We start from the raw sequence: 22875 nt of genomic DNA, 5'->3' as shown, positions 1-22875 counted from the left end.
TTTTTATAAGACCTAGTACCTACTAGGTAGATTGTTAAAAGTGACTGTTATCGTGTTACCTACTCAATTAGGTAGTCTGCTTCAATTTTCGGAGTTGAAGAAGGTGGGAGCGCCCTGCGGAATTATGCAGGTTATGCAGGTAACATGCCAAGCCTCTGGAGATCTGGTAACACTAGTGCGGAATTACCCGCACCCCACGTGTCTTGGTTTCAGCTCAGTTGTCCCAGCCACCAGTTTTGTACCGTAGTATGCGATTTTGTACACTACCCCAACCAGGTACATCATCTGCTCCGTCTCCCGGTTACATACTAACTTTAAACCTGTCGTCATTGCTACGATAGCAGGTATCAAAACATCAACATCCTGAGTTGCCCATCTCCAGGATACTTGTTGTTTTGGGCTTTCCGAACAGGCAATTATAACATATTCAAACGAATTGATGTGTTAAAGATCAAGCAAGATCCAATCTACTCGCCACCATGCAACGGTCGCAAGCTACTCCTAAGACGCCGTCGAGCAAAGCTCCGCACAACGGCTTCTTCAGAAACGGAGTATGGCATTGTAAGTTACGGCTTAAAGTTTAAATCATCCCGAAGCTCATACTGCACGGGTAACAATCGCACATGCATAGAAAACTAATCAATTTGTTTGTTTAATTGTAGGCAATTGCATTCCTCGGCTACCGGCGGTCCAGTTTACGGTTAGGAAGAACACAGTCAACAAAGGCCGCTCGTTCTACACCTGCCAGAAGGACAAAGACAGGAAGAACAAATGCGACTTTTTCCTTTGGTTCGAAGATGCTCGCGAGCGCGAAGTTGGCGCCGTTTTAACCAATTCGCGCAGCGAGACTGAGGACACCCCGAGTCGTAAACCGAAGAGACAGAGAACGCTACACGAGAGCATCACCCCATCCAAAGACAAACGACCGGAGGGAGAGAAGACGCCTGTTCTTAGCATTGCTGGACTGAATCAGTTTCTTAGTCGCAAAAACCGCAACGAGAGCACACCCTCTTCCACGACTTTGCAGAGCCAGACGGTCAGAGGAAGCCTGAATGTTGAACAGGAGTCGGCCAATAATCTAGGCGGCCTTTTCACCTCGGATGAAGATTCGGATGAAATAGACCAGATATTTCAGGAATTAAGCAACAAGCCGGTGTCCAGCGCAATGCAGAACACACCGTCAGCAGGATCCAAGAGAAAGCGACCGGACGCCGATGAGTACAGCGACTTTTCGTCCGGCGACGAGGAGGAACTCGCGATTATCACCGACAACTCCGCCAAGACCCAGACCAGACACCGCGATGCATTCGAGACGCCTTCCGCAACTCGAACCTTTGCCCCCAAAGACGGTCTACCGACCCCGCTCACCGAGAAGCCCATTCGTCGGGTCCTATTCGCCGACCAATCCACCTCCACGAAGCGGCTGCGTACCGACGAATCCGGATCCTTCTCTACCCCCGCGGCCTCGACTTCTTTCACCTCCACCTCCACCTCCACCACCCCCAAGCAGACAACCTGGTCACAGTCCTCAACCCCGTCCTCGTCGCAAGGAAAAAGCAACCCGAGCATGACGGACGAAGTCATGTCTTTCCTCGACGGCACACAGCTCGACAAGGACGTCGAACGCGCCGTGCGCGCCGCGCTGGACAGACACGCGGCGCGGGCGCGGGGACTCGAGAAGGGCCGCGATGCTGCGCGCGAGGCGATGAAGACGGCGAAGACGCAGATCGCGGGACTCCAGGCTAAGATTGCGGATCTGGAGAATCAGCGGAAACTGGATGCTGAGGCGAGACAGAAGACTCGCACGGATCTTATGCGGCTGTATCGCGATAGCTAGGCGCTTGAGGCGGCAAGGTGGGAGGATGGGGGCATGTGAGGCCGTCGTGGTTAACGCCAAGGACGGCCGTTTCATGGGATTGAAAATCGGGCTATGTGGATTTGGAGCTTGGTGAGCTTGGGAAGTTGAGGATACCCCTTTAGTTTTGCTTTTGCTCTTAATACCGTGAATAGGTACATAGGTAGTTAGGTTATGAGACGTTGATACTGCTCTCGTAATACATCCTAAAGTCCCAATCAATATGCGCGCTCATCGAAGATGTCCTGAGGGATCTCATTGGGACGTCGTGTCTTGTGACATGTTATTGTTTTGTTCATTTATCAAATATCTAAACCCGATAGCCTTCAATCTAAGTATACTCAATCAAACGGTATCCGGCGTAGCTCCCCAGCACCATTTTTTCTCATCGCTTGGGCTGCTGCAATTGCGCTAGGCACCTTGATACCGCAACAATCACCCCAGCTATTAGCATTATGTACATGCTTCATTCCATCATGGTCAATAATGACACCTCCCCCTTCGGTTTCATCCTCTTCGCCTGCTATACCTGCTTCAGACTCGCTGCTCATACCCTCTACGGCCGGCACTAGTGAGCCGAAAAGGAAATGCTGCATCACCGGCAACTTTCGTAGGACCTCTGCCACAAACATCCTTTTCATTCCGCCTTCGATCTTAGTCCAGCTCTTCGCTGAAGATATATCGTCTAGCATCGGGCTATGCCATCGTAAACCTTTAACCGTTTTGGTGCTGTTGACGAAGTTGACCTGCCCTAAATACATATAATCGTGACCAAACTCTTCGAGGGTTAACTCTTGGTGGATTGCCAATGGTGTGATAAAGGGATGGTGGAGAAGTTGGCTGGCCCCAAATAGAAACGGTAGGAATTGGTAGTCGTCCAAACCCCAGACACCGTGAGAACCAGCTGGTTCAAGATAATATGTCGACTGAATCGTTTGCATAAGCTGTAGATAGCGGATGAAGACTTTTAAGACTAATGCCTTAAAGTCGGATTTCTTCACAATCTGGAGTTGGTATAAACATAGGAGCCATATCATGAAATTTAGCTCGTGACCTGAGCCATAGTCTATTCGAGTCCGATTGCCTAGTGAGTTATTGAGATATGTTTCAACCTCCGAGATAGCATCTTTAGATGTCAAACCAAGCTCCTCGTGCCAAGAAGAGCTTGCGGCTTTCTCCTTGTCAAGAAAGGTGCGGAAAACCTTGTTCCCAAACCTCGAGCCTTCTGCGTCGTCAGGAGGCGTGGCTAGAACTAGAGCTTCTGTCTTATCAAGGATTCCAAGAATAGACTTTACGGCAGGACTACAGTCGTCGTCTTTGACGGCGGACACTGGAGTATCTATCACGGCGTCTGAGAGGCCAAAGACAAATGCGACAATAAGATTGTGTGATGGCGACGAGAGAAATAGCTGATGGTCATGGATGGATAGGATACGTCGACCAGGAACCTTGAATGAATAAGATGAAGTGTCCGGCGGCGGTGGTAGAACGGGCGTTTCTGGTAATGGAAGGGGATTTGAAGGTGCAGGTCGGCGACGGCGGGGTTCGAGCTTAGGAAGCTTGTCTCTCAGATTTGGAATTGCTGCTGCAGGTTGTTGAGTAGCCATTTTCTCAATAGGGAGCTTCACGGTTATAGTTTCGTGAGAATGTTGTTAATGTTAAGTAATATACATGAGAGGTTCTATGGATGGGTTGATTATAAAGATGTAGGTAGAGGCAAGTACGCCACACGGAGGTATACCGTGTTGGCCGATTGCCCCTCTATGATGTATTAATGAATAATTCGTTTAGTGAATTCATATAAAAATTAAGTGGGGGGTTTATAACGGAAGTAGCAAGGCACCGATACAGAAAGGTGGGGCAGGAATACCCAGCTTGTACGACATATCGTCCCACCTTATCCAGGTTGATACCCGATTGAGAAAAAGTTCGACCCCATCGTCATCTCACTTTTTGATTCCTGAATAGCCAACGCATGCGCCGTTCATCACCAACTAAAATAAAACCACAACAATTCCTAGGAAAATGACGGTCAATACTGAGCCAGAAGCTTTATTGTCTCATCTTCAAAACGCTGACGGTTCCGCTACGTTCTCCTATGCCGGGTATACTGTCATCGGGGCTGTAAATGGGCCGATCGAAGTGCAAAGACGAGATGAGCTCCCAGAGGAAGCGGCCGTCGACGTGATCGTACGACCAGCTGCAGGGGTTGGAGGTTCGACTTCGAAACCTGTCGTTGAATCTTACTTAAACATCATCTAATTCCATTTTATTTTAGGCACAAGAGAAAAACACCTGGAGTCATTAATCCAGTCGACCTTGCGCCAAATTATCCTCGTCAACAACTTCCCGAGGACCCTCATCCAGGTTATCCTACAGGTCACTACCGCCCCGGAGAACGAATATGTAAACGCCAAAGTTGTGCAGGCTGGTTCGGTAAGTTATACTTTTATATATTGTATATTATATATTGTGGCATCACATAGGGCAAGCTGACTAGGTTGTGCAATTCAAGAACCTACCTATCCTACCAGCTCTATTGCAAACAGCTGTACTGGCCCTCCTCTCCGCTGCTCTTCCGCTGACAGCGACGTTGACCTCAACCTCCCTGGCTATTGTCGCCGACGGCCAATCGAAGAAGGTCCTCATAAACCCTTCACCGAGAGATATACAGACATCGGAGTCCTTCCACGTTTTCTCGTTTACCTCACACGATGAACTAATTCTTGTCGAAAGCGAAGGGAGCTTCACAATAAAAGAATGGGATGACGCCTTTGTCGCTGCTCAGAGACAATGTTGCTCACCAGCTGCCACGAGCGATGGCGACACCCTCATGGATGATGACAGCCGTGCTGGTGCGGACTTGAAGCAGTTTACACGATCTACGCTCGAGGAGAAGACAGCTTCGGACCTGCATTGGAAATGAACGACACTGCTTCTAGTCTTAAACACTACATCGCGGACCAACACGTGTCACGGGGTGTATTCTAGGGATGTGACTGGCTAGAGTCTGCACAGTAAATGCGCCAGACCGCCGGTTCGGATTATGCCAGGTTGGGCGCTGGGTCCGTGTTGACATGTTTGATGCTCCCGAACGAATACATTGCTCCCTAAGAAGACATTGAGGATCGTCTCCTAGGAATGGTGGATCATCGGCTTAAGTTGATAGGGTCGCTCTGTTTACATTGCATGGCAAAATGTTGATCGGATGTGCCTTTGGTGGACAAGCGGGACGAGCGGGAAAAGCGGCAACTATTGCAGTAAGCTAACCATAAGGTATGCCTTGCCCATACTCTGCCAAGAGTTTGGCTAGTCTGTTAGACTCGTTAACTGCCACAGGGTCACGTTTGGGACACCACGAAAAAACGACGACTGTGTTTCATCCCGCGTGCTGACGGCTAACCAAGTGTAATAACGACAGCATGGCACTTTTGACGGTGTCTATGGATAGCCTCCACACATATAGTTTCTAGCTACGTTTTGTCAGTTAGAACTCCTACGAGGTACCGAAAAGATTGGTTGACAACCTTCTCGAAATTCGAAATATTCTGTGAACCAATGGACATCGTATCGGTAGAGTGGCGGCTAATAGATGTTTCTGGATGTGTGATCTGCGCAGGGGAGGTGATTCTGGTCGAAGATGTTCCAGACGCAGGATTCATCCTCAAGTGAGAGGTCAAAACAATTCGGGATTATGCAACTATGCTCGCAGGAGATCACGGAGGCTCAAGGAGGCTCAAGAGCCCGTATCAATCGCCGGTTGGTTGGCAATTTGATTGATCGGAAGCTGTTGCAGATAGCTGCGAGCACCTGGAAGCCCTGCGGTGGGAGCTGGAAAGATGAGACGAGACCAATCCCCTTATGCGTTGCTCGCTTACATGCCCCTGGCTCAGGGTTGCAATGTGAGACCTGGCGCGAAAACGCTTCACAGAATCTGTTAGGGAAAACAGGAGAAGTGCTAGTAATGGTGGGTCAAACCACAGCCACGTACCCTACATTCTTCGTTATCATGATCTTTTAAGATGCAAAATGCTGCATTTCTATACGGGCTGACGGGGTGATGGTACACCTACCGGGTTTTATTACCGTACACGGTATTAACTCGAAGTTCCCTAAGGTCTAGTACTTACAGCGTACATGTAGGCGCCACTCTTTTTTTGCCCTTCTGTTTTTTCTAACAAGCCTCGTTCCTTCTACCCTGCTACTTTCCTTCGGCGAAGTACGTACTTCGGAACCCCCACAATTTCCCGGTACCCTTGTACCTTATTGCAAGGTTTTATCCTAGATGTAACTCCACATGCCCAAGCACGGAGTAGAAGCTTGTTGGAGCACCCGCTTAAGCCATCTCAAGACATCTCCACATTCGGTCCTCCATCTCTTATCTCTAGGAGATCGAGCTCATCTTAATAAGTTGAGTTGGACGCGATCAGTTCTCGAGGCGTCTCGTCTGTCTGGATCTTCAGTCACTCAGACCCAAGCCTTTCTCTTCTCAAAGCTGTTTGTGCATACAGCAAAGCAGAGCTCTGGAAGTTCTCGCAACTAACCTCGAGTCTCTCTGCATTTTTAACTATTTTCCGGCCTGGCTGCTCACCCTTTTTTGCCACTTTCGTTTTTTACCTATACCATCGTATATGTTGAGTTGAGCTCGAGTTATTATACCTTATTATTTTAATAGGCTTGTCCATAAACCTCGAATATTTTTCTGTCAACGTCGAGACAACCACCATTAATATAAAACCTCCCGGATCTCTATCGATATCCCCCGCCACTAGTTCGATAATAAGACCAGACCACAATCACCTTATAGTCTGTTCACAACGTCTAATCGAGCGGGTTCTCACATCGTCCGGACTTTATTTTCCTGCACGACACAAGTCTAAGACATTTCGTCACAACCTTCCCGAAGCAAGTCTCAGTCTCCAGTCTGCAACTCGACTTCCCGGAATACCGCCGCTATAGTGATAGAATTTATAATCACGTCCCATCGAACAATATCACAGGACTAGTGTGTAGCTTGAGGGGCATTCTTGTGTAAGTTTCCTTGACGATGATTTGCCGAAGAGAGGCTGCGCTTGTACCATTCGTCCCGCCACTGCATAGGAGTTTTACCTAAGTGCTACTAGACAACAGAGTTTGTGGTCATATATGTAGTACATGGAATTTCCCATGCTTAATACACGTGGTGTCTTATATAAGACGTCAGTATAGCTGACAAACTGCTTTTTTTAGTGTCGTTGGCTATTCGATCCTTACAGACACTGCTTTTGTCATACGGAGTCAAATAGAATCGAAGACGGACTTAAGGACCCAAGCCACTGGATCCCGCTGTATTCGATAAATCCTGCAAGTTTCGGAAATAGCATAGGACCTTTGTACCTCATCGGATTCGGCGTTCTTTTGTTAAGCCGTCTCGATACGCGATAGGCGAGTGTCACGGTGCTTCGAATACATCGATCGAGCACATTCTTTTTAGGTACATTGTTACCTTGGTACCTAGCACGGACTTAGCTTAGGACCCACGTACTGTACTTCACGTTTAGCGCAGTTGCCTTGTGGAGCTTCAGCGCTATGTCTAATTTGGGCTTAATGGGTTCGCCTACGATGGGGGTACATCCTACTCTCAGCAGTAATAATAATACGCTGGTAGGGGATGCCGCTGACGGAGGGGTCGGGGTGGGTGTCGGCCATGTTACTAAGGCCTCGTCCACTATCGCCATTTCAGAATACCCCCTGCGACATTCCAGTTCGCCTACAACTACAAACTCCGACACTGCGCCGCATGTTCCTGCCAACTCTTCCCTTCCTCTTCAACATCAATCTCATCAATGCAATGCTGACCACGACGACGATAACTCGGAGCCTTCAGCTCTAGCCTTAAAATCTCCCGACGACGTCCCTTCCAAAAATCAATCGCGCGGTCACCACAGTCACGCTCCCTCCGTTGAGGCTATTCCTCGCCAGACTATTATGAAGGCGCTAGCCTCGGTCGCACGAAATAATAAGCCAGAAGCATTATCATTGAACGGGATGTTGTCCGCACACGCCGCGGGCGATCAGCGACCCGACTCTTCTTCCCAGCAACTCTCTGAAGCCCTTTCCAGAGAGCTCGCCGCCCGCAACATGACTCCGACCACCGCATTCCCTTCTCTTCAGTCGCCTTGTTTCTGGCACAATCGGTTTGACGATGCGGTAGACATTGAAAAGGTCTTGGAGGAGATTAAGAACGACGAATGGATGTCGCATTCGAGGCTCGTACAGACTGCTACGGGCGTCCGTGAAGTCTCAAAGCAATTGCAACGCCGACCTATCCGTCGCGCAGTGCGCAATGTCATGATCGTCACCAAGGCCCGTGACAATGAACTAGTTTACCTAACTAGGGAATTGACCATGTGGATGCTCAGAACACCCCGATACGGCTCGGATATTGGAGTTAATGTCTATGTCGATGCGAAGCTACGCAATTCGAAGCGTTTCGGTGCTTCTAGTATCGTCGATGAGGATACTCGATTCCAATCCATGTTACGTTACTGGACCCCGGATCTATGCTGGAGCAGCCCGGAGAAATTCGACCTTGTCTTAACTCTCGGAGGTGACGGGACTGTCTTGTTTACGTCTTGGCTTTTCCAGAGAGTTGTTCCTCCGGTCTTGTCATTTAGTTTAGGAAGTCTCGGCTTCTTGACGAGCTTCGAGTTCGAGAAGTATAAGCAACATCTCAACCGGATCATGGGCGAAGAGGGTATGCGTGTCAATCTTCGCATGCGATTTACGTGCACCGTCTTCCGCGATGGCGCTAAAGGCCAGGAAATGGAGGAAGGAGAGCAATTTGAAGTTCTTAACGAGCTCGTCATCGACCGCGGCCCGTCTCCTTACGTTTCCAACCTCGAGCTTTACGGCGACAACGAGCTCCTAACTGTTGTCCAGGCGGATGGATGTATCTTCTCTACTCCAACTGGATCAACAGCATATTCTCTCTCTGCAGGCGGGTCTCTGGTCAGCCCCGACCTACCTGCTATTCTCCTTACTCCGATCTGCCCACACACATTGTCCTTCCGTCCGATGGTACTCAGTGACACGATGCTTCTTCGTGTTTCCATCCCGCGCAATTCGCGTGCTACAGCTTATTGTGCATTTGACGGGAAGGGTCGGGTTGAGCTAAAGCAAGGAGATTGTGTGACGATTACGGCTTCTCAGTACCCATTTCCCACGGTCATGCGCACCGGAACCGAATGGTTCGACAGTGTATCACGCACCCTTCAGTGGAACACGCGAGCTGCCACTCAAAAGGGCTTTGAGAGCAAGCAATCGGGCTCTGTCAACGGCGACGACGAACCCGAATGGGATATAGATACCGATTCTGCCTACTACGCAAGTGAAGATGGCAGCACTAGCGCGAGTCCTTTACGACGACAGATGAGCCTTTTGGGCATGTAGAGATGGCATAGACTTAGATTCGCGGGTTAGAGAACTAGATGGGTGGCGTATGATATAGTTATATCTATTTTTCCCCTGCACACATCGCAGGAGGGTCGAGGTGATCTCTCGATGACACCTCGAGGAGTTCTTTGGCGCTGACTGAGGGTTTCAATGGAGGACAACCTAGGGTTGCCTCCCAACGAGCGGCTGTTTAGTTTTGATTTGGGTATTTCGCACCCACCGAGACAATTCTTCCCCGTCACGGATACCACTGTCCTTTCACCGCCAGTCACGACGATGGCGATTAGATAGACCTTTCCGAATGAGATTCATATGAGGCCTACCTAAACTACATAAACTCAATCTACTGCACGTGAGGATCTGCGTAAATCGTTATGGTACACAGCTGCGAGAATATTCTTTGATGGAAAGCGGGTCAAACTGTTGTATCACTGCTTGTAGCCAAGCCCGGCGCATAAATCCACATGGTAGATTTCAAAAGTTAGGTGAGTCTGGGTCGGACCCGTCGGGGCGGTGTGAAGTCAATGCTTACGCAATACCTAGTAAATCCGTGCCTAAGTGAATTAGGAAACTAGGACTCGAACAGCGAGGTCTATGCAGATCAACGTGTCGAGCATTCCAGGTTCTAATTGCTTTTGGTAGCCTGGAAATCGACTTAAGGTCTTTACTCATACATATGTATGTCTCGATAACGTCGGACTTTTAATGTCATAAACGCTGGAGTCAATTTAATTGCCGATGCCGATTTGCAATCTTCGGAGAATGCCATGTAGGTATGTATCATAGTTCTTGAACACTTCTCTGTGTCGTCATTTGGGACTTGGCGTTGAGGCAATCGTCTGAGCGCGGCTCGTTCGCTCCGTGGTAGATCTCTTGAGGAATCACCTACTCTGTACATGCAAGTAGATTGGCATATGTATTATATATCGAAATTTTCGTTTACAGCAATGGAAATATACCTATGTTTTGCGAATCATTAATATGACTATATGAGCTTAAGCTGCTTTTGAGTTAATAGGTAATTAGGTGTAGTTAGTTACTAAGGTATGATAAGTTAAGAATGCCGAAGAGGTGTCTAGACCAGCAAGTGGCTTTTCCCCTGAGAGAGCGGAATCATTTATATGAACTAAAGACTCTAGCTAAACAAAGAACTTAAGAGGGACATCCATAGTTTCTAAATACAAACATAGTATCTAGGAATCGATTTCACATGAATTTAGTGGGTGATGAATTTGTTAGATGCATTCCACGACCTGAGTCAAACGGGTCGGAATCACATGGGTATCTATTAATATTATAATATCGTAACTCGATTATTTATTCCGATTGCAACTTGAATGATTCTGACTAATTTTAGATCTAAGAGACAACCTTAGAACCCACTTTCAGTTGGATATGATTCTTAATGGAATACCATGAACTATATTCATATTATCTATCATTTTTAGATCGCGACATATCCACTATGGAGATTATTGGAAGGTCAGATAGAGGCGTGTGCTTACCTTCCCCTCATGAGGCTCCAGGCTCTTCCACACTGCCACATTTAATCGTCTACTGTGCGTCGCACTTCGCGACTTTTCTCAATTGGAGAAATCAGGTTGCAAAGTTTGGTACTTAGGTGGCTGGAAACCGGAGGTTGGAAGGTGCCGGATGGTGTACTTCGATTTTCTCTGGTACTATTTTCATCTATTTTTATTAGCGCATTCCTGTTGTACTGTTGTGCATACCTGGAGATGTCACGCCCTAAGTAAATAAGGTTAACTAAATAAGTTACTGCATTCGGTAACTCTAAAAAGACGCGACGTATGTTTTGATTGGTCAATTCATCAACGCGATTACCAGGTACCTAGACTGACACGCCAAAGGCCAGGGACCCACTATGATCTATTACTCCAACACCAGCCTGCTCTTCTCTTTCCTCGACTTTCAATAGTTACTACAATTACAATCACTACATAACCTTTTCAACTTATTCTTGACTTCTCAATTACGGTATCCTACGCAGTGTAGAAGAGGACTTGTCTCTCGTTTTAATCTCCTGTCCCACCTGCTGCGTATATAATGCATGGTTAGAATAGCCGTAACAACATGTCACCCTCAACCGCGTCTTCACCTCTCGCTATGGCACCCGCACACGAATCCCACGAATCTCGATTATCTTTTAGCTCCCAGAGCAGTAACCCGGACTCCTCCGCCATGTCCTTCGAATCCTCTTTCAGATTAGAGTCTGGCTATCCCACCCACGACTCTAACTCCGAGAAGCATCCCAAGGGAAAGCGAAAGAGAACCACGTGCGTGTTTCGAAACCAGTTTCCTCGCTGTTTTATACCAATGGACCTACTAACTTGTTCTTCTATTCGCGTGTAGTACTCAAGATAAAGCCATTCTCGAAGCCGCGTATAATTCTAACCCGAAACCCGACAAAGCAGCGCGTCTCGATATCGTAAGTCGCGTCTCGCTCAACGAAAAGGAAGTTCAGGTTAGTTTAATCCATATTCTTCGAAAAGACGCGATAGACACTTCGTTAGAAGCTACGTCTAGGTCATCTGGTTCTAATGCATTTGTAGATTTGGTTTCAGAACCGCCGCCAAAATGATCGTCGAAAATCGCGTCCACTTTCCCCGCAAGAAATTGCAGCACTTAGATATGGCGGGGGTGTGCAAATTCTATCATCCGATTCTGCCCCCATGCCAATTGCTGCGTCTAGCCTAGCTGTGCAGCCGATAGACGCGCCAATTGACGACGAGAAAGCTTCTGATGTGGAAAGGCTACCCCTCAGCTCCCAGGACGCGACGCCCCAGCACTCCATCCAGTCTTCTCCGAAGTTTAGTGGTATAGATCACCCCCCGGCGGAGATGATTGCGAGACCGCCATCTGTGGGATCTGAGAAGGCCACGTCGCCGTCGTCCCAGAAATCTGATTTAGAGGGCTACTCGTTCTTCCGGACTTCTTCAACATCAATCGCACATTTGTCGACTCGACGAAGCTTCGACAACTCTTTTTCAACCCCCCCTGCCTATAGACAGACAGGCGACGAATCCTTCAGGTGGGTGATGTCTTTTCCTAATGTAGGTCTAAACACTAACTAATATCCATGCTAGACCCGGATCATTCTCGTCCTCTTTCAACTCGGCGCTTAGCAGTTCTCCTGGCTCTGTTCTTCCGCCGCCTTCGTCATCTTCTTCACAGGTTCGCCTGTCCCTTTCCTTGGATGGAAAAGCCGAGCTGGTTTCGTCTCAGCCATCGCCACCCTGTCCCGCCCAGATGCAACTTCCAGGAGAGGCAGATACATTGCCTCCGGTTCGTGTGAGCCGGACTCTTCACAGGAGTCGGAGTGCTTTACCCGGCATTACTTTGCCGCCTATTTCAACCCTTACTGCTCACCTTCCTCCACAGTTGACCCGAGGTCGATCACGGGATGTTCATGCGTGGGAATCTTGCTGTGAAGCCGACACACGAGATGAGTTGACGAAACTAGCTGAGAACGAGTCTTCGGGATCCGCCGTTGCGGCTATCAGCCTCCTACGCTCTAGCAGCAGCTCTGCTAGCCTCAGTAACTTGATTCACAGCCATAACAGCCCGAACATACTCCAATCCAACCCGAACAAACGCAACGCGCCACAGAATAAGCCTTCTCACCGAGAAGGCACTTCTAAAAAACCGAAGCTTAGCCGTGCCAGTAGTAGCGTCGCACGCATGCAAACCCTACCACCTGTGTCGCTCATAGATACTGCGGCAGCTGTAACTGCAGCGCTGGATCCGGAGAAGAAGCCCACGAAGGGCTGTCTATCTGTTATCCTAAGCCCCGGCGGTGACTCTGATAAGGAGAACTGGAGCCCGGATGAAGACGGCAACCCTCATATGAGCCATCGACGAGTCCCACCTTCTCCCAAACCACATGCACGGTCTCCAATTAGCAAGAATCCGCGCCGTGTCGGACGTATTCTTGGCGAGCAAGATGCTACGGCCAAGCGTTCACTACTCTTCGGAAATAGGGCAAATACGGCGCCTTTGTCGAAGGCACGCGACGCGCTGTCCTTGTCGATTTTCGAGGATAAGGAGAACAGCCCAAAGCATGACAGTGAAGAGGCCGGAAAGTTGGCTCAGGGCGAGCTCAGCCCTAGCAAACGTCCCGATCTGGATTGTATTGCTGGTCTTCTATCGCTTAGTCAAGGAAACTGGCGATAAAATGGTGCCAACCATGATCTTCATGGAGAGCTAGGTTTACTTTTCGACAGAGACTGGAGCTACTACGAGATATGTGGTTCGGCGGTTTACTAAATTTATTTTCTCCCAGTTTAACTCCCGTGAAAATTAAGACATTTCACGTGGAACTTGAAGTTGGCGTTTCGAGGAGAAAAGGGAAAGGGGTTTTGGTTGATCGGTTTGAACGACGGGAATGGAAAAGTGCTATTGGGGGCGCGTGGAGAATATCCCGAGCTCCGCGGGTTGTTACGACATTCGTAGTCTTTTCATCCCTTCTCTGCAGGCGTACCGTGGGCTAGGTTAGCCGCGTATAGGATATCGGACGGCAGGTGGTTTCGCGAAAGCTTCTTGTTGAGGAATGATGGGAGTTTCGTCGGTTTTGGCTAGGCTATGTTTGTTGTTATTGTTTCGATACGACAGGCTAGGTAGCTATAGGCGACCGGTTTGCTATGATTTGCTCGGTGGCGAGTTGATAGGATGGTGTTGATGGCGGGGCTTATAGTAAATGAAACCAGACCAAACCAATTCAAATAAATAAAGCCAACCTTTTAAGGTCAATTTTTAATTATGGATGTCTTGAAATAGTCATGTGATACCCGTAAAGCGATAACATTGGACTAGATTCGCAAATATCGTGAATTAGTTGCTGTCGTAGGTAAGGGGAGAAGGCACTCGCATTCATTCTCGCGTTGGTATCTCATCTATCTCGTAATTGTACAACAAGACGTGCCCAGATCCAAGCGACCCAAACACATATCCGTTTTCTTGCCCCTTTTTTTCGCCTTCTCCCTGAGAGGAGCAAAATCAATGCAACACAGTCCTTTCAATCGTAGTCCGGCACATTCTTTGCAGTATGTCTACCTTACAAACTCGAGAGCACGCTCTGCACGCCCGCGGTCCTCGCATCGTCCCTGCTCTGTATAAAGGCCTTGAAATCGGCCTTGCCCAGTTTCTTCTGCGCGCCGCCAGCGCCGCCGCCACTCGCGCTTGCGAGGTTTCTGGAGCGCTCTCGTAGGGCCTCGGGGCCGATGATAAATAGGTATCCGATCTCGGTGAGGAGCTCGACAGCAGCTTCGACTTCCTTCGAAAGGGGCCACTCCTTGAGAGTGGCAACATACTTGGTGACGTCCTTGGTAACCATCAAGCCGCCCGTGGCGTTAACCTTGAACTTCTTAAAGTGCTCGAAGAGCAGGCGCTGGATCTCGATAGCGAGCTCCGAACTGAAAACTTCGAGGTTGGTACCGTCGACGGCTTGGCTAATAAGCCGTGTGCACCGCGACAGGAACAGGCATATGGAGGTGCAGGTTTGCGTCTGTAGCGACTCGATGATGCTGAGCTCGTCTTTAGGAAGGAAATCGAGCTTCTTCTGCATCGCGAGGGATTTAGCGACCCAGTTGACGATTACGTCAACGCTACTCTTCATGATACTACCGGCTTTCCTTTCGATGCTCTCGATACCCATCTTTGCCTGTGCCTCCATGCTTCTTCGGACAGTAGTGTTGGACTCAGCAAGGCGGATGAGTACTGTGGTTATGAAACGGTTCATCATACTACCGATCGTCACTGCTGGCCGGACAGAAGGTAGATAGCTGAGATCCGGTTCCATCTTCACATTCTCCTGAGATGTGGCCCTCTCAAGAGCTGCTTCCAGGGCTGTCTCTACGTAAACTTGGCCCATGTTGGTTAATAAGAGATTCAGGAGTATGGCGACATCCTTGGGTGTTTCGTGCTGACTTCCTAACTCCAATGTTCGTCGAACACTCTCAGCAAGCCAGGTTAACATACGCTTAGCTGTAGCTGTGCTTAGGACGCCTTCGGACTCTGAAACTTCGATCTCGTTCTTATTCCCGGTTTCCTGGACACCGGCAACTCTCAACATCATCGCTTTCTGAGTTGGAGTGAGATCGGATGATTCAAGACGTTCTAGATAAGCGTCCTTAGCGGTTGCCATAAGCTGGTTGGTTTGTAGGGCTAACGAGGCCATGAACCCAGTCGGCGCCTTTTTCCTTCTTGAGTGATAGATGTTGTACTTGAAGAGTAGTGAATTAAACAATTCTTCCAAGCTCCTCTTCTCGCGCTCGATATACCCGTTGCCCACTATGTATGGAACGAATAACTCTTCCATCTGCAGGTCCAATGTCTGGGATATCTGGGGAGAACAAGGTTCTGGGTGTTCCGTAAGGCCATGAGTCTTCAGGTCATCTATCAGAGCTCCAATATAGCTTCTGGAAGAGTGGAGGGATCGGAGAAAGGCTAAGGATGATATGGTGTTGGCCTTCTCTAAAACTAATTCTAGGCGTTGTTGTACCGATTGTTGGAATACTCGTTGTATGAACTTGATTAATACGGTCTCATAATATGGGAAGGCCCTCTTGATGATGAATGACTCTTCCTGCATGACGATTTTGACCTCGTCGATGAGTGACTGAAGGCTTGGTTCGACACCCGGGGGTTCGGAGTCAGGATCTGCTAGTTGATCCCAAGTCTCTCCATCCATTGTTACTTCGTCTGTGATAAGCTGGTCCCTATCAATGAAGAATTGGTGCTGGTTTACAAAAACAGCAATGACGCTGGCACCTCCGTTGAAATCATATAGAACTTTGGCACATTCTTTCATATCGTCGAAGTTCTGTTTACGGTAGCTGCCGTTGAATTGCTTTAGGAGGTCTTGCTCCAGGGTTTCGCAGAACTTCTCCAGGATCTCACGAGTATTATATCTCCTCTCGTCATTAGTATTGCCGTTATTCGTGATTCCATTGCGATATAGACCATTCTGTTGGCCCCAAGATATGGGGTCAAGTCTTTGGCTAATCCGCATCAGTTGATGTGCAATTACGGCACATCTTACTTTGTTTTCAGATCCGCCCTGGCGTTGGATGTCTTGTAATAGGGTGAGCTCGCCTGTTTCACTAACTTGGAGCCAGCATTGTATAAGGAAGTTGGCGTCCAGCGCTCGTCTGCGTTTCCTATCTAACTCCTCTAATTTTTCTCCTATTTGAACGGCAATATTTCCTCCCGCCTCGCCACGGTTACCTCGTTCGGTCTCGCTGGGGTTGTTGAGGGTAAGGTCCAGAGCCTCGAACTGATCGATGGACTGGTCCAATTTGCGACCAAGGGTATCAACGGTTTGGTCATGTTGAGTCTCTGCACGACGTGCTTGGGATAACAAATCTGATTCCTTCGCCTGTAATTCTTCGGAGAGGCTACCAAGACCCTGTAGTGCGTCTAGGGAAAGATTAGTTAACACACGGCTTGTAATGGTACGACAGAATAGAACTAGGACATACTCTCAAATGTCCGGATTAAAGGTTTCGGATCAAAGGCTTGTAGAGCAGGGCCAGAGCGACGATTGAGAGATACGGCGCTCTCGGCAAGATCATCAACGAAGTCACGCACGATGAAGTCTTTATTAGAGAAGTCCTCAATGGTGAAGCTAGGTCCCTTGGGGAACAGAGCTCTCGACCCAGAGCTTGTCCGCTCCATTGCCATTGCATCAAGCATTGACCGGGGTCCTATACTACGACATAGAGGGTTAGAATAACGGAAAGCGACAATATGAATGGCGGTTACAATTAGGAAATATTCTTGATGGTTAGATGCGCCGGTTGGTGGGATAGATGAAGTTGATTAGAAGGAAGTCGTCACAAGTTACAGGGGTCAAGTGCGTATCATAGCACCTACAATTGTTACGGTAGCGCCTTCGATCGTTAATCTGCCACTCTGCCACAGCTAAAGTGGCGAAGTTATAGGAGCTTTGACCCGATAACTGTGGCTAGGCAGCTAGATAACGCAAAATCGGAAACACGGCATAGCGGCTTAGGTACATATCCGCCATTATTAGGTACCTAACCGAAGCTAGTGTAGCTGAAATATATCGTGGCCTATCGTTAATACATGCTACATTTTAACATCTGATCAGGAATTCTGGCTTGTCCATCCAAGCCTACCACTTATTGCGCGTCACAACGCGAATCTCAACTCAAGCAGTTGAGGCTATGCGATCAATCCCTTAAAGATACGACCTTCCCTTCTTTTCCATTTTATCTTTTTTTTTCTTGTTGAGGTCATTACGTCAACTGCGATAATTCGTAATACATCATCATGTCGTCGTTCGCTTCCAAGGATATCGATGTTTATAGAGAGGACGAACGGGTCGGTCATAAAAATCTCGGAGTCCAAGAACGAGAACGACTTGTTCAGGTACGAACTCAAATTTCATCCGGACTCATTATACTTCATATCTGCATCTTCGACTAACATGGATTATTCGATGAATATAGAATTACCTCCCCAGTCCACCTAGCCGATCACGAAGTCACGGGCGTCAGACTAAGCTTGAGACGTCCCGCTTCGGCATCAGGAAGTTTTTCAAGTCTCAACTCTATTCGTTCCTGTACTTCTCTATACATTTTGCCTTCTCGGTTTATATCCGCGCTCGGTCAGCTTACCATAGCGTATCTCTACGTACCCTTTCCATATTCAAGTACCACCACAGCACCCCCGACTTTGTCCGACGAGACGTCAGTACCTTGAAGCGATTACCGAAGCACGTCAGTGTGATCTTAACATTGGAAGATGGCGGGAGGGCAGGGAATGCCTTGGAGAAGCTTGTCAATGAAGTATCTGAGATAGCAGTATGGTGTGCCTCAGCTAACATTCCTCGATTATCCATTTACGAGCGGACAGGTAACAAAAGCACCAATCTACGTATACCAACCTAACAAACTAACCATTGATTTTTAAATAGGTGTTTTGAAGCGCTATATGCCTCAAACCCATCGTGCCTTGGTCCAGAAGCTTAAGAGCTGGTTTGGAAAGAGTCAGGTTCCGCCCGTCTCCATATCTACTCGCGGTGCCTCGACCATCCACACGGCCAATCGAGAGTACTTATCACATGATCAATTGCCACTCGAAGTCGTACTCATCTCAGAAGATGATGGCCGAGAAGCAATGGTGGATCTTACCAAAGTCCTAGTACAGATGGTTCAGAAGGAAAAGATCAAGGCTGCCGATATTACGGTAGACGTCCTTGACAACGAGCTATCTGAAGCCGTTATGACGGAGCCGGACCTCCTTATCTCGTTCGAGCCTTACGTTGACCTACAGGGATACCCGCCGTGGCCGATCCGACTAACCGAGATCTACTGCGCCCCTGACAACCAAGGTGTCGGATATCAAATATTCCTCCGTGGCCTACGGAAGTACACGGAGGCTACTTTCAAGCTAGGAAAGTAAGCCAGGTGGATATGGCAATGCTGTAATGGTAGATGGAGGCTTAATTATGGGTATTGTGGTGCCCTCTCCTAATTGACAGCATCACAATCAATACACTACACTACAATGATATCAATCACTATTCCGCCCCGTTTTACGCCGCAGCTCGTCCAAATGTGACGTCAACACCACTGCGAGATCTCGTCCAGGTACGAATCGTACAACTACCTGTCTAAGATAGCTAGGAGATTCCTTGTTCAATGCAGCAGGGACCCGCAGGACATGGATGAATGCAAGACTGCTATGTATTCCGAACGTCTAGCTGGAAAAAAGTTCACAGCAAGCGAATATTACGTGTAAAGCGATGTCATTATGGGAACAAGAAATTTCAATTTGAGTACAGGATACTCAATATCCGAAGATCCAAGGTTTCCCCGTTAGATGATTAAGTTTGCCAAGTGATTGCTTCGTCCAAGGTTCTCTTCAACGTGTTCCATTAGACGAAGGCATTATTGACACGTGCATAGACTCATTGGCATCAACCGCTCTTCACGTGCTTTCCATCAATATCCATGATCATGGATGTACTATGTATAGTAATCGGATAAGTTCAAAAGTTAAGTTAAAGTTAGTCGAACTGGTCGAGGCAAGTAACGTGGAGACCAATCGCTTTCCTTAGCCCGGCGCAGCCTTCCGTCTAATAGATATGACGCATGCACGTCACACACAAGTCGTGGTAGCCTTGCATTTAGCGTGGGTCCGTAATCCCTGTCGAAATTTGCGTTGATCCTTGGGTCTTCGCTCGTCGCACACTTTCTTCACACAAACCAGGCGTTAAAAGTCTAGATTTCGCGCGCAGGTGAGCTTTACCAAATAATACTATGGCAGTGGGCAATCCAATATCGGCGCTAATATGAATATGTCACTTACATGTTGTGCAAAGGATATCCCGGCCGGGGACGACGCCATGAGTAATCTCCTCCGTCCTCCAGTGATCCGCTCGGCTTTGGGTGTGCTTGACCGGTCCCTTTTTTCTAAGACTGTCAGCCTGGCTGCTGCTTCTGTTGCCGACAAGAGGAACATTGCGGCCTGGCGCCAGAAGTTGTTGAAGGACAATAGCCTTTTAGGCCTCGAGAGGATCCAAGGCGTTGTTTCCCATCCAGATCAGACTCTCGCATCTCAGGGGACAAAGTGTCTACTCTTAGATCCGAAAATCAGGGCTCAAGGTATTTTCAATCCGCGAAATATCCCCGCCCTCAAAATAATTGCAACTTTTAATGGTGATTTTTCCAGAACCTGAAACATGGACTCCTATCCTCCATGAAGGTGTAGCTAGTAAGGAAATAGGGGTCATCCCATACGACTTAACCCTGGATTATGATTATTGGTCTTATGGTAATGAATATATTTTAAACTTCGACTTTGATGAATATCCTAGTTAACTCATTCCAGAGGATGTGATGAAGTCCCTGCTTCCCTCGGACTTACGAGACGAGCACGACGGCATTCCCCAAGGCTTCAACCAAGCAGGACACGTCGCGCACATGAACTTAAGGGAAAGATATCTTCCCTATAGAAAACTTATCGCCGAAGTCATAGTCGATAAAAATCCGGCGGTCAAGACGGTTATTAATAAAGTCGCCAACGTGGGAACCGAATCCGAATTTCGGACTTTCGCATACGAAGTGCTTGCCGGACCGGATGATCTTAACGTTGAAGCGCGGGAAAATAATTGCGTCTTCCGATTTGACTACTCTAAAGTCTATTGGAATAGTAAGTTGGAAGGCGAGCACAGTCGGTTAATCGACATATTTCAACCCGGCGAGGTGGTTTGCGATTTGATGGCCGGTATTGGGCCATTCGCAGTACCGGCTGGTAAGAAAGGCGTTTTTGTCTGGGCAAACGATTATAACCCAGAGAGTTACCGTTACCTCGGTGAGAATATCAAACGAAACAAGGTATGTAATGAAAATAGAAGCGGTACTGTGCATATCCCCTACCGAGTTAACAATCATTCTTAGGTCTGGCAATATGTTCGGCCATTTAACCAAGACGGTCGAGTTTTCATTAGGGAAGCCGCCGACCTGGTGTATGCAGCGTCCACGAATGGCGAATATGCCGTGTCGGGACCGAATAGAAGAGAGCAACGTAATCGGCATCCGAATTCGAAGACCACCGACAAGTCAGCGCCAATCCCGAAATCTAAACGCACCCTCATTCCTCCTACTATCTCTCATTTCGTCATGAATCTCCCAGCATCTGCCATTACCTTTTTATCGCACTTCCGCGGCCTGTATGCTGGCCGAGAGCAGCTTTTCGCTCCTCATGCAGGTACAAAGTTGCCTATGATCCACGTGCATTGTTTCGCAGCCAAGGCAGATGACGATTCTCCCTTCACAGACATATGTGAGCGCATTTCGACAGAGATTGGCGTCGAAATGAAATTCGGAGAAGCCGAAAACGCCGACGAAGTGTCAATTCTGGAGGTTAGAAATGTTGCGCCCAACAAACGCATGTTCTGCGCCTCCTTCAGACTTCCCCCTGAAGTGGCGTTCGCCGACCGACCCTCGCGACCTCTGTAAGATTTAATAAATGCAGTCAAGATCGCGCCAGCCTTCAATCAACGGAGTACCTATGCACAATAGACAGTTGCTTGAGCGGCTTACCACTTTGGGCGTTGGAAAGCCTATGTGAAGTACGTATGCGCGCTCTGCAGGCCATTGCACCATAAACATGTGAAGATTCCTAAGAATAGCGTTGTAGATCAGATCCATGGATAGCTTCTAGACCTGTATGATTCGATTGATGGCGGGACTGGCCGCAGCGGTGGATCGCTACAAAGGACACAGTACAATATTTATAAGGGGACGGCATAGGTACTGAGGACCAGGTAGAGCCTTGCAGAGGGAGGTAAGATGTTGCTTTTTGGCGCCAGGGAGGGTGAAGCAAGGCGCCGTGGAACGTTCCCCGTGCATCGCGGATCACCAGGACCCGCCCGTCAGATATTATGATATTATGATCCGCACCATCTGCGATATAGGTACTCAATTGATGGCGCGTCTCGCCTCCGGGACCGCACCAACCAACACGAGAGGAAATACACATACTACATACTGATATCTTCCTATCTACATAGTAAAGCAGTGTAGATGAAGAAGGGGGGTCGGCGCGATAGCCGAAAACGTTCATGCAGATAAGCCTGCATGGCTGCGACTCTGAGTTTGCCTCTGTGGTCGGATTGAGAAGCCCTATTGGATAATTGTCCAAAGTTCTTTTGTCGAGATGATTGACGCTAGCTCACCTCGATACTTAATACCAGGCATATAAACAAGGAAACTAACGCAACTTGCAGCACCTCAGTTTATTGGCTTCCTGCGGTCTCCTCTTAGTATCATGTTCTTCCATATTCCAGATCTCTTTTCATACCTTGTCTAGAAGATTTTACGTGATAGATTTCGTTGGATAAGGCGACATGAAGCTAATGCTGCATGGTCCGAAGACCCTAGTCTCTCGGCCATATGGCAGTCACTTTTGACTCTTCCTAGGTAATTTGAAACTCGCAATCAGATCGTATAATAACGAGGCTTGAGCCTCACACGCGCGAGTCAGCCCGTGCACATTCGAGCGGTAACCCAATCTGAGTACTCCGCTCTGGCAATGATAGGTCATCCACCGGGGATTACGCCCACGAGGAATACCGGTTCGTTTGAAGGAGGAAAAGACGACGAATATTCGGTTAGAAATGCAACAAGTGGAGAAAATATGCAAGTCTTTGTTGTAACACTGCGTCTAGTCTTGTGTCACATTCCGTTCGACATAGGAGAGTTCGAGGTGAGATGATTACGCTGTTACGTGGTTGCGTGGTTGCGACTTAGGAATTAGGATAGGAGTCCCGCTCCTCCCTTCATTTCCCGAGTAGACAGATAAGACGCAGCAATGAAAATGCACGGGATCGCTGCCGGACAATCTTTAGGCATTGGAGGCGCTTCATATTCTCATGTATGCGAGAGCATAAATGTAAGTGACGATATCATGACGGTATCGCGGCGATACAAGAGGCTGGCAACGTGCCCGGATAACTTGAAATCGGGACTTATGAACACCTGGATAAATTTCCCTCCCGTCTTATCTAGTTAATTCGGAATCCGTCCCTCCCGGAATGC

At 48.2% G+C, this 22875-nt stretch overlaps 8 protein-coding genes across 8 annotated transcripts; 6 read left to right on the top strand and 2 right to left on the bottom strand.

Moving 5' to 3' along the window:
* Positions 1-308: 308 nt before the first annotated feature.
* GGS22DRAFT_7147 (uncharacterized protein) lies at positions 309-2045 on the top strand. Its single transcript, XM_047967892.1, has 2 exons — positions 309-561; positions 663-2045. The coding sequence occupies exons 1-2, from the start codon at positions 480-482 to the stop codon at positions 1835-1837; spliced, it is 1257 nt and encodes a 418-aa protein (XP_047823843.1). The 5' UTR covers positions 309-479; the 3' UTR covers positions 1838-2045.
* Positions 2046-2137: 92 nt separating this feature from the next.
* GGS22DRAFT_149767 (Phosphotyrosyl phosphatase activator) lies at positions 2138-3552 on the bottom strand. Its single transcript, XM_047959189.1, has one exon. It carries the CDS (start codon positions 3460-3462, stop codon positions 2197-2199), a length of 1266 nt encoding a protein of 421 aa, XP_047823842.1. The 5' UTR covers positions 3463-3552; the 3' UTR covers positions 2138-2196.
* A 248-nt stretch (positions 3553-3800) lies between these two features.
* GGS22DRAFT_7111 (uncharacterized protein) lies at positions 3801-5138 on the top strand. Its single transcript, XM_047967880.1, has 3 exons — positions 3801-4070; positions 4134-4291; positions 4371-5138. The coding sequence occupies exons 1-3, from the start codon at positions 3881-3883 to the stop codon at positions 4779-4781; spliced, it is 759 nt and encodes a 252-aa protein (XP_047823841.1). The 5' UTR covers positions 3801-3880; the 3' UTR covers positions 4782-5138.
* A 1674-nt stretch (positions 5139-6812) lies between these two features.
* GGS22DRAFT_7114 (ATP-NAD kinase) lies at positions 6813-9591 on the top strand. Its single transcript, XM_047967882.1, has 2 exons — positions 6813-6886; positions 7085-9591. The coding sequence occupies exon 2, from the start codon at positions 7424-7426 to the stop codon at positions 9284-9286; it is 1863 nt and encodes a 620-aa protein (XP_047823840.1). The 5' UTR covers positions 6813-6886; positions 7085-7423; the 3' UTR covers positions 9287-9591.
* A 1577-nt stretch (positions 9592-11168) lies between these two features.
* GGS22DRAFT_149761 (uncharacterized protein) lies at positions 11169-14070 on the top strand. The gene is made up of 4 exons (XM_047959188.1): positions 11169-11583; positions 11660-11771; positions 11860-12338; positions 12394-14070. Exons 1-4 carry the CDS (start codon positions 11381-11383, stop codon positions 13478-13480), a joined length of 1881 nt encoding a protein of 626 aa, XP_047823839.1. The 5' UTR covers positions 11169-11380; the 3' UTR covers positions 13481-14070.
* On the bottom strand, positions 14063-17170 carry GGS22DRAFT_7093 (exocyst complex component Sec10). The gene is made up of 2 exons (XM_047967873.1): positions 16786-17170; positions 14063-16723 (listed from the first exon to the last, which is right to left on the bottom strand). Exons 1-2 carry the CDS (start codon positions 16997-16999, stop codon positions 14361-14363), a joined length of 2577 nt encoding a protein of 858 aa, XP_047823838.1. The 5' UTR covers positions 17000-17170; the 3' UTR covers positions 14063-14360.
* Positions 17171-17414: 244 nt separating this feature from the next.
* On the top strand, positions 17415-19124 carry GGS22DRAFT_149758 (Undecaprenyl diphosphate synthase). Its single transcript, XM_047959187.1, has 3 exons — positions 17415-17698; positions 17779-18184; positions 18246-19124. Exons 1-3 carry the CDS (start codon positions 17600-17602, stop codon positions 18731-18733), a joined length of 993 nt encoding a protein of 330 aa, XP_047823837.1. The 5' UTR covers positions 17415-17599; the 3' UTR covers positions 18734-19124.
* A 254-nt stretch (positions 19125-19378) lies between these two features.
* On the top strand, positions 19379-21346 carry GGS22DRAFT_7028 (Met-10+ like-protein-domain-containing protein). Its single transcript, XM_047967852.1, has 5 exons — positions 19379-19571; positions 19656-19938; positions 20006-20107; positions 20165-20670; positions 20734-21346. The coding sequence occupies exons 2-5, from the start codon at positions 19680-19682 to the stop codon at positions 21292-21294; spliced, it is 1428 nt and encodes a 475-aa protein (XP_047823836.1). The 5' UTR covers positions 19379-19571; positions 19656-19679; the 3' UTR covers positions 21295-21346.
* Positions 21347-22875: the final 1529 nt, after the last annotated feature.

Source organism: Annulohypoxylon maeteangense, assembly GCF_022496945.1.
Source record: "Annulohypoxylon maeteangense strain CBS 123835 unplaced genomic scaffold GGS22scaffold_1, whole genome shotgun sequence".
NCBI classification, from domain to species: Eukaryota; Fungi; Ascomycota; class Sordariomycetes; order Xylariales; family Hypoxylaceae; genus Annulohypoxylon; species Annulohypoxylon maeteangense.
Note: the sequence above shows the minus strand (reverse complement) of the source record. Positions and strands in the feature narration are given on the sequence as shown.